The sequence below is a fragment of the Pituophis catenifer genome, unplaced genomic scaffold (genome assembly GCF_029215685.1).
Source record: "Pituophis catenifer annectens isolate HBS135680 unplaced genomic scaffold, rPitCat1.0.hap2 SCAF_6, whole genome shotgun sequence".
In the NCBI taxonomy this organism is placed as follows: Eukaryota; Metazoa; Chordata; class Lepidosauria; order Squamata; family Colubridae; genus Pituophis; species Pituophis catenifer.
The window spans coordinates 7194717-7205743 of record NW_027256886.1 but is presented as its reverse complement, the minus strand read 5'-3'; the positions used below and the strand labels follow the sequence as shown (position 1 = coordinate 7205743).

Genomic DNA, 11027 nt, shown 5'->3' with positions numbered 1-11027 from the left:
CCACCAAGCCATGCCACGCCCACCAAGCCACATCCACAGAACCGGTAGTAAAAATTTTTGAAACCCACCACTGATCCAGTTGCTGTGGCATGCATGGATATGTCAAAGCTTTAAGTTTTCAAAACATCAGGGATGGGGAAATCTTCATTTTGAGAAATTGTTCATTGCTCATGAATTTGGGCTCTGAAGTCTTAAATTTCACTAAAGCTCCAGTGACTTTTCTGATGTTCTAAACGAAGCAAATGTAGCCTTCAAGTGCTTTGGTACATGTCTTTTATTTGCGATAGCCAAAGAAAAGTGTATGAACAAAATGTATCGCCAACCAGTAATAGAAAGAGCGGGCTAATTAATATAATTGTATTGAACTTACTACAGCTTTATCATAAAATAATCATGGCGTAGGAAATAATCAAGTATAGTTCAAATCACATTTGAAATTCCACCCTGACTTGACTGCAGGGAAAATTAACATAATTCACCCACTGAGCTGCTGTAGATCTGCAAAGGCTCCTTTCTCTTCCAGGAAATATATTTTTCTCCAGGTTTAAATGCAGGCAATGCTGGTTCTGCAGAAGGCAGTTGTGCATCTTGCTGGCTGATCGAGCTGACTGAATTACAGTCCTTGTTTCATTATTGGCTAACTATTGTATCTTGCAAAACGTTAAGAAACTAGGGAGGCTGATGCTTGGCTGCAACTGTGTTTAAGTGTTACGCTTTTATGCAGTCAGAAATCCCAAGAACTCTTCTCATTTCCAAGAGTAGAACATTTCTGGAGAAATAACTCACTGCCTTTTAAAAAATTTAATCCTGGAGAGCATCCAAAAGATCAAAATCGCTAAAACCGGTATCTAGAGGCTCTGGATCTCTTTTAGGCTTCCATGGTGTCCCAGGACATTGTGGTGGTTCTGGTAGATCCGGCAGCCGATGTAAGAAAATGGGGGGATCTGTAGAGGTACCGTGTACTGGGGAGACATCAGAAAACCCAATAGGTTCTTCATGGGTACTGATGTTAGCCTCCTTTTCCAGAAAAGCTTGAGTTTCAACAGCTGATAGAACTGTAACTTCTTCAGAAGAACTCTCTGTTGGCTTTTTATGCCCGTGTCTGTGGCCGTGTCTGTGGCCATGTCTGTGGCCATGTCTGAGTTTGTGGACATGGCCATAGACCAACTTTTTTTCATGAGTGGGGCGTCCTCTCGGATCAGGATGGAAGTCCTCCACAACGCTTGGTTCTTCCGTTTGAGTAGCGACACTGCGTGCATTTCGGAAAGGGGTGAAACCAGGAGGTACCCTAAGTAATAGCTGAAATATTGTTTCGTTATTGGGAATTATCCAAGCAATGTATTTATTTAAATGCATTTAACATAATTTATTCCACATTTCTATTTTAACAAAGCACTAATATACTGTAATTATATCAGCCAATTCTCCTCGTTATACAGGAGGCAGAAAATTAAAACCATCCCAAAGAGGGGGGCGGGGGAAATTCAAGAAAGCAAAGTGGCTGTCTGATGAGGCTTTGCAAATAGCTGAGGAAAAAAGGAAAGGGAAAGAAAAGGGAGAAAGGGAAAGACATACCCAACTGAATGCAGATTTCCAGAGAATAGCAAAGAAAGATAAGAAGGCCTTCTTCAATGAACAAAGCAAAGGAATGGAGCAAAACAATAGAATGGGAAAGACTAGAGGTGCTGTCAAGAGAACTGGAGATATCAAGGGAACGTTTCCTCCAAAGACGAGCATGATAAAGGACAAAAATAGTAAAGTAAAAGAGATGAAGAAGAGGTGGCAAGAATACACAGAAGAACTATACGAGGAAGGTCTTAATGTCCCTGATATTTATGAAAGTGTAATCACAGACCTCAGGCAAAGTCCAGTGGGCCTTAGGAAGCATTACCAAAACAATGAAGCTGTCCGCACACAAATGCTCGGAAGCTGTGCGCGCGCTCACATTTTCGGCGGACTGGTGGCGAAATTATTTGAAATCCAACATTGAGCCCAACCATCTTCTGTCTAGAATATCTTTTTTCCATTTTATTACCTGAAGTTAAAGAGAAATAGGCACCTTCCCTTCCACCTAGAACAGGGGTCGGCAACGGGTGAAATTAAAAAATTTCCCCTACCGGTTCTGTGGGCGTGGTTTGTTGGGGGGGGAGGTCATGTACTGGGTGGGAGTGGCCAATTCAACATTACTCACATCAAGGGGCTCCTCAGCGGCCCCTTGCCTCCCATCCACTCCTTGTTGCAAATGGCAGGAAAATGGGGAGGGGAATATTCCTGCCTGCCATCCTTCCCTCAGCGTGTGCTGAGATTGAGGAATGGATGACAGGCAGGAAAATCCCCTTCCCCATTTTCCTGCCTTTCACAAAAACGACTCCATTCCAGCTGCTCCCCCCCTCCCCCTCCCTCCTGGGAACTACCTTAAAAGGGACAGGCTGCAGCAGCTCAGTTCTGAATGGAGGGAGAAAAGTTAGCATTCTCTCTGCTGCATTTAACATTGAATTCTGTGGAATATCTAGCGGCTGGAAGAGGTGAATGGCGACCGGCTGGGCGTGGGTGGGGCCAAGGAGGGGTAATTACTACCAGTTTGGCGAACTGATGCCCATAATTCCTAGCGGTTCCCCCGAACCGGTTTGAACCGGTAGGATTTCACCCCTGGTTGGCAACCCGTTGCTCTGGAGCCGCATGTGGCTCTTTCATTCCTTTGCTCCAGCTCTCTGTCACTCCACAGTTAATAGCTGCACTAGGAGGAGACGCTATGGTGGGGGAACTGGTTGGCAGAGGAAAAATTCTGGTCCAAATGCATCACATTTGCCCCTGCTCATGTATGCTATGCTCCAACCCCAATGAGCTTTTAACCATTTTTAAGAGGAAAACAATTTCATGAGTGCACTGCACACAGGGCCGGATTTAGATGAAAAGAGGCCCTAGGCTATTCCACTTATGAGGCCCTTTCACCTATAGTGAAAGTGTAATTTTAATTTTGCTAACAATTTGAATGTAGGCCCCTCTTGATCTTGAGGCTCTAGGCTGAAGCCTAGTTAGCCTATAGGAAAATCCGGCCCTGACTGCACACCATATTTCTTGAACTTCTTCTTTACCACTTCCCTTAATTTATCTTCATAACTTTATAAACTGAATATCTGAAAAGCTGGTTACCAATTCCTTGGGAAATATACCAATTTCTCTGGGCCTATATGCACATTCTGTTTTCACATTCTGTTTTTAGGAGGAGAATGTAATTGGGGAGAGGGTGAAGGCAGATTTGAATACCTCTGAAATTCGGTCCTTGCTGCAGGTTATTTGAGGTTGAATGACTGACTCCCAGAGTTTCATGTAAACCCAGCCACGGCAGAACAATTGCTCCTGTCACACCCAAACAAAACAAAAGGGGACACACTGATCTCTTGTTCAACATTGACATAAAAAACAATCTATGGCGTAGAACAGGGGTCTCCAATCTTGGCAACTTTAAGACTTGTGGACTTCAACTCCCAGAATTCAAGGTTGGAGACCCCTGACATAGAATAATTATAATTTGAGTGCCATTGTGGGAAAATGTTCATTTTTCCAAGAGATGACAAAATATTTGTTTTCTGACTATTTTGATGACTTTGGTCTATGATTTGGGGAAGAACAATTCTTTTAGAAGGTTAAATCAGGGAATATAAATTAATACAATAAAATCATGACCTATTGCCCCTATATCATTTTGTGTCTGGATCTGTGTGTCTCCGTGTGCATATATGTGACGGTGCACTCAGAAAACCACTCCCAATGAAGGGATGTGCAAATGTGTTGGGAATCTTAATTTCTAGATGACCCAGCAGCTGTTTGGGGGGAAAAACTGGTTTATGGAGCTCTACTTCACCTAATTTTATCCCAATGCTATTTTCTTACTAAGATTTCCTAGTAACTAATTATGTTGTTGTTGTTAGTTGCGAAGTTGTGTCCGACCCATCGCGACCCCATGGACAACATTCCCCTAGGCCTTCCTGTCCTCCACCATCCTCTGGAGTCCATTTAAGCTCAGGCTGACTGCTTCAGTGCCTCCATCCAGCCACCTTGTTCTCTGCTTTCCCTTCTTCTTTTTCCCTCAATCTTTCCCAGCTTTAGGCTCTTCTCCAGGGAGTCCTTTCTTCTCATTAGGTGGCAAAGTATTTGAATTTCCTCTTCAGGATCTGGCCTTCTAAAGAGCAGTCAGGATTGATCTCCTCTAGGACTGATCGGTTTGATCACCTTGCAGTCCAAGGGACTTGCAGGAGTCTTCTCTAGCACCATAGTTTAAAGTTCAAACAAATTATAGTATTTTAGTAAACCAAAAAAATGGCTCTTGGTAGTTCAAAGTGGACATGAGGCCATCCTATTAATCCTTTGGTTTGTTTGAGTTAGGGTTTAGAGTTTAAGTAGAGATACATAGGATTGTCCTATCAGAAAGATTACCTCAAGGCTTAATATTCATCTATGGCAGTGTTTCTCAACCTTGGTAGCTTGAAGATGGGTGGACTTCAACTCCCAGAATCCCCCAGCCATCTTCAAGCTTCCAAGGTTGAGAAACCCTGATCTATGGGGAATTGCATCATTTCTCACCATTATATTTCAAGTATGAGCTTTAAAATTAACTCTTGTTCTCTGAAGTAAAATTAACAGATTAACAGAGTTGGAAGGGACCTTGTAGGTCACCTAGTCCGACCCTCCGCCTAAGCAGGAGACCCTACACCAGGGGTGTCAAACTCAATGCCCGCGGGCTGCATCCGGCCTACATGGGTGCTTATATCTGGCCTGCCTGGTTGCCATGAAAACAACGAAGGACTGCCCCGCGGTGCCTCTGACAACAAAAACGGAGCTCCGGAGGACCGTGCACGGGTCTTCCTGAGCTCTGTTTTTACTGGCGGAGGGTTGCAGGAGGCCGTTGCAGCTGGAAATGGAGCTCGTGAAGGCTGCACGTGGCCCTCCCAAGCTCCGTTTTCGCTTGGGCCACTACAGGCGCCCCCGACATGAGTGATGTCAAGCTGGCCATGCCCATCCTGGCCACACACACCCAGCCCCCCCCCCCCGAGGTCAAGCACAACCCTGATGCGGCCCTCAATGAAATAGAGTTTGACACCCCTCCCTACACTATTTCTGACAGATGGCAGTCCAGTCTCTTCTTGAAAGCTTCCAATGATGAAGCTCCCAAAACTTCTGTATATTCTGAAATATTCCTCTTGAACTAATCCCAGTGTCATCCCGAAACTGCTTTTTCAAAAGGCAATTGGGCGTTTCTTGGTTTTCCTTGAAGACGTTTCGCTTCTCCTCCAAGAGAGGAGAAGCGAAATGTCTTCAAGGAAAACCAAGAAACGCCCAATTGCCTTTTGAAAAAGCAGTTTCGGGACAACCATGACCTGGATGACTGAGAATCTCCATAGGCTTAATCCCAGTGTCTTACACCATCTTCAGCAGTGGTACAATCTTCAGTTAACTTCTCAACTTCAGCCTTGGAGCAATTTGTTTTCTGAATTATAATTTCAAATCGATACATTGTCCCAGCCACAATCTGAAATTCAAGGAGAAAAATGATTAGCAGCTGCATTTAGAATAGGAATAGGAATAGGAATAGGAATAGAATAGAATAGAATAGAATAGAATAGAATAGAATAGAATAGAATAGAATAGAATAGAATAGAATAGAATAGAATAGAACAGAATTCTTTTTTAGCCAAGTGTGATTGGACACACAAGGAATTTGTCTTTGGTGCATAGGCTCTCAGTGTACATAAGGAGAATGAAATACGTTCGTCAAGAATCATAAGGTACAACATTAAATGATAGTTATAGGGTACAAATAAGCAATTGAATCATACTAGGAAACAATCAATATAAATCGTAAGGATACAGCAACAGGTTACAGTCATAACAGTCGTAAGTGGGAGGAGATGGGTGATAGGAATGATGAGAAGACTAATAGTAATACTGTAGTAATGCAGACTGACTGAATAGTTTGACAGTGTTGAGGGTGTTTAGACCGGATGCTGAATAGCATGAACCAGGAAGAACAAAAAAAAAAACCTCTTGGCTTGCTATCTGATCAGCTCATGTTGGATTCTGTGGCCCCAAGGATCCATTCCTTCTCCAGGATTCTAATAAAAGGGCCAAAGAAAGATGGCCGTCCCTTAGAGGCATATAAGAAGCTGCCGTGGATCAAGTCAAACCATTGACCTACAATGCCCAGAATACTTGATGTTGACTGACAGGACTCTGCAAGGTTTGGATCAGGAATTCCTGTCTTTCCCAACCCTTACTGGAGATGTCAAGGATTCAAGTTGAGATCTTCTGCCCACAAGTATGTGCTTTGCTGCCAAAGTCATGCTCCTGAGGCATAGAGTTTCTGCTGCCTAATGGCCTTTCCTAGCTGATGCCTTCCAGCTTTCAGTCTCCAGACACTTTGACATAATAGGTAGTCCTCGACTTACAACAGTTTGCTTAGTGATTATTCAAAGTTACGACAACACACTGAAAAGACTGATTTACGACTTTTTGTTGTGGTCCGTACACGGCCTGTGCAGCTAGTAGCGGATCCAGACAGCGAGGAGGCTGGTGTGGTGCTGCGCCAGCAGCCTGTGCAGCTGGCACTTGAGTCAGACAATGAGGAGGCTGGAGAAGATGTGGTGCCAGAAGCAGGGATTCAGCCAGGGCCTTCAGAACCTCCAGAAGCTCCCTTAAGTGAAGAGGACGAAGAGGAGGAGCCTCTTCTCGATGGATGGGCGTGCAGAGCTGCCAAAAGGCAGGAGTGGCTCCTCAGGAGGAGGTCTCCTCGAGAGTAAGGCTTGGGACTAATTGGCCACTCCCTTAGCCCAGGGATGGGCAATTGTAGCTCTTTTACAACCTGTGGACAGCCATCTCAGGAATTCTGGGAGTTGAAGTCCACAGGTTGTAAAAGAGCCACAATTGCCCACCCCTGCCTTAGCTTATTTAAGGAGGAACGCTGACTAAGTTGCAGGGAACAACTTCGTTCACATACCTTCGTGTCTTGTCTTGCTTATCTTATCAGCTTCCTGCAAATTGCTTCTGGGCATTCTGCCAACCATAGTAAGTTTTCAGTTATTCTTCTTTGAATTCTTGGCCGGCTGTTAATGCATTTAATTAACAGCCATTGTTATAAAAGACTGATTTAATTTATTAAACTAAGGTTTGAACGGACTTTGTGTGTGCTGCGTTCTTTGGGGTCCGTAACTGGGGCAGAACACTTTTTTTCATACCTACAACCATTGTAGCATCCCCATGGTCACATGATCAAAACTCAGCTGCTTGGCAACGGATTCATATTTATGAAGGTTGCAGTATTCCCGGGCCATGTGATTGGCTTTTGTGATCTCACAAGCCAAGTCGATGGGGAAGCCAACTTCGATTTACAACGTGTTACTAATTTAACAACTGCAGGGATTCACTTAACAACTGTGGTAAGAAAGGTCGTAAAATGGGACCAAACTCACTTAACAATCGTCTTGCTTAGCAACTGAAATTTTGGGCTCAATTGTGGTCATAAGTCCAGGACTATCTGTATCTGCACTACGTCTCTAACAGTGGTGGGTTTCAAATTTTTTTACTACTGGTTCTGTGGGCGTGGCTTGGTGGGCGTGGCTTGATGGGCATGGCAGGGGAAGAATACTGCAAAATCCCCATTTCCTCCCGATCAGCTGGGACTTGGGAGGCAGAGAATAGATGGGGGTGAAGCCAGTCAGAATTTTTACTACCGGTTCTCCGAACTACTCAAAATTTCCGCTACCGGTTCTCCAGAACTGGTCAGAACCTGCTGAAACCCACCTCTGGTCTCTAAGATATAAAAATCTCTGGTCTTCCTGTATAAAATTTTTTTCTGCAGAGCTGGGAAGCTCAGAGGTGACTGTTTTAATCCAAACCAGATTTTTTTAAAAATCCAAAATTGCAATATAGTACTACATACAGGCAGAGTTCAAAGCTATTTGTAATTTTGATTACTTCTACATCTTTAGAACAGTTTAAGTACAGGTAGGCCTCAACCTACGACCGCAATTGAGCCCAAAATTTATGTTGCTAAGGGAAACATTTGTTAAGTGAGTTTTGTTTGACTTTCATTGTCCCATTGGTTCAGTGAGCCACTGCAGTTGTTAAATTAGTAACACGGTTGTTAAGTGAACCTGATTTCCTTGTTGACTTTGCTTGTCAGAAGGTCGCAAAAGGGGATCACGTGACCCCGGGACATGGGCCTAGGGCCAGGGGTGGGTTCTACTTACCTTTACTACCAGTTCGCAACAGGGCTGCATGCGCAGAAGCGTTTTCATGACATCAGGATCAGTGGGCGGGGCCTCCCGCCAGTTTTATTACCGGTTCTATAGAACCGGTGCGAACCGGGGGCAACCCACCACTGGCCAGGGCCATCTGGGAGTTATGTGCTGACTCCGGAGCCTCCAGAGTCAGACATCAACGAGGCTTGGAGATGATTGGACCCTCCCATAAGGCATAAAGGAGGAGCAAAGGGACATGAGCCTTTGCAAGAAGCAACTTTGTTTGTTCTGGTCAGTTTGAACTCTGAAGCTCCATCTTGACTTTGTGCTCCATTTGGCTTTGCAAAGCTAATTGGCAATTAGGTCTTTGGCAGGGTTTCAAGGGAGATAAAGGTGGGTGCTTATCAGCCTTATCCTAAAAGACTGTGGCAGACTTCTGTCATCACAAACTGCTTGGGATTCGTTACGGGCTGTGAATAAACATAATTCGCAGCCTTGGAAATAAAAAGAGGGTTTCTGGGACTAAGCCTGTGATTGTTACTGTCTCAGGAAGTCTTGGTCAGAATACACTATAACCGTCATAAACGTAAGTCACTTGTCAAGCATCCAAATGCAAATCACATGACCATGGGAATGCTGCAAGGTCATAAGTGTGAAAAATGGTCATAAGTTACTTTTTTCAGTGCCATTGTAATTTTGAACAGTCACTAAGCAAGCTGTTGTAAGTCAAGGACTACCTGTATTTCAGAATACCTTCCAAAGGCTCCATTGGTTTTTTTAATGGAAATAATGAACACACTTTATTTATTTATTTGTCATTTATCAATGCAAAGTTTCTGCAGCCTGAGGATCTGAACAGTGGTGGAATTCAATTTTTTTTTACTACCGGTTCTGTGGGCGTGGCTTGGGTGTGCTGTGGCTTGGTGGCCGTGGCTTGGTAGCTGTGGCAGGGGAAGGATACTGCAAAATCTCCATTCCCTCCCCACTCCAGGGGAAGGATACTGCAAAATCCCCATTCCCGCCCCACTCCTGGGGGAAGAACACTGCAAAATCTCCATTCCCACCCCACTCTGGGGCCAGCCAGAGGTGGTATTTGCCGGTTCTCCGAACTACTCAAAATTTCTGCTACCAGTTCTCCAGAACCAGTCAGAACTGCTGAATAACACCCCTGGATTCAGGTTCAGACCAGGTTTTCTTAGCGAAGTTGCAATACAGCGGTAGAGATAAAATTCAAACCTGTGTTGTTGCTTCTGTGACTCCTATAATTTTGAAATGAAAGTCACTGTTGTTGTTTGCGTTAAAGGATTCTAGAGCAATTTGCAGAGGCTCCTTTAGTTCTGGGCTGTCCGTTGCAATCGGGCGGGAGCAGCCAGGACACACATGAATGGGCAGTCCCACTTTTTCTTCAACTGATGAAAATATATGGATGAAAAACACAGGTTTATATCAGGTTATTGTAAAAAGGAAAGACTAACAAGAATAGCAGCCTGCATCTATGTTGTTGTTTTTTGTAAGAGATTATTGAACACATTTTGGCCATGCAAAAAAAATGTGTGAGTGCAAATTGTTCTGTAGCAGTTTGAAATTTACTGTGGTTATTATCTAGAGTTGCATCACGGCCACCAATTTATGTATATAAAAAGAATGCTTTATTCCATTCCTCTATATAGTACTGCCTATTACAGGTAGCCCTCGACTTACCAAAGTTCATTTAGTGACCATTCAAAGTTACAACATCACTGCAAAAAGTGACGTATGACTATTTTTCACACTTATGACCGTGGCAGCATTGCCCATGGTCACATGCTTTACATTCGGATGCTTGACAACTGGCTCGTATTTATGATGGTCGTAAAATGGGGCAATATTCACTTAACAATTTTTTCACTTAACAACATAAATTTTGGGCTCAACTGTGGTCGTAAATTGAGGACTACCTGTACTAAAAATGGCAGACAGCATTGTCCTTCCTTGAGCCACTGGTTACTTTCAGGAACCACTGAAAAGTGTTGAAAACAGGCTGGATAGGTAGTCCTCGAGTTACAAATGTAATGGAGCCTTCCTATTCTATTCGTAACCCAAGGATTTGTGGGAGTGAATCTCGTATCTTGAACAGGATCACTCCCTCCTTTCGCCCATGCATTTGCTAATCGAATGCGAGGCTCGTTAAGCACATGTGAGGTATTTTACAGTAGGAAAGGCCATGGGAGGGGGGGTTCCTACTGATGAACAGGCCACCTGCCTAAGACCACTCAAGGGCTCCCTGACCCACTGAAATACCTCATGGTCCCCAAATTGCTTTCCCCCCCAATCTGCCGCTCTGCCTAGCAAGAGGCTGAAGAGGAGACTAGCAAGCAGTCTCCTCTTCAGCCTCTCAGCCACGTGCAGTTCCGTTTGGGATTCCGCGGGCCTCCCCTGGCTCATTGCAGGGCAAAATGGAGCTATTGAGGGATGAATCCGGCTCTCTGACTCTCTGTTTGGCCCTCCGTAGGCCTCCCCTGGCCCGTTGCAGGCCCCAAATGGAGCCTCCAAGGGAGGCCTCTGGATGCTCGAATGGGGCTTCCGAGGGGTGGATCTGCCCCTCAGAAGTTCCATTTCAGCCGACAACATGCAGGACAAATGTTGCAGAGCCTCTGCGATTGTTTGTAAGGACGAACAACAGCTGTGGGGCTGCAAGATTCATAGTTTCGGGCCTTGTTTGCAAACTCTATGAGGCGCTTATCGCACAACTTCGAACATTCACTAACAGAATGTTCGAAAACCAGGGATTACGTGTATATCAAAAACATG

The 11027-nt window shown here is 44.5% G+C and overlaps 1 protein-coding gene across 1 annotated transcript in view; it reads right to left on the bottom strand.

Annotated features, from left to right (window-relative positions):
- Positions 1-264: 264 nt before the first annotated feature.
- The window catches only part of KNG1 (kininogen 1), a 32649-nt gene continuing 21886 nt past the window's right edge, over positions 265-11027 (bottom strand). The window contains exons 7-10 of the mRNA XM_070945223.1: positions 9474-9646; positions 5423-5530; positions 3268-3360; positions 265-1299 (exon numbers count right to left, since the gene is read on the bottom strand). Coding sequence (XP_070801324.1) covers positions 802-1299; positions 3268-3360; positions 5423-5530; positions 9474-9646 — 872 coding nt within the window. The 3' untranslated portion in view covers positions 265-801. The remainder of the gene's footprint in view (positions 1300-3267; positions 3361-5422; positions 5531-9473; positions 9647-11027) is intronic.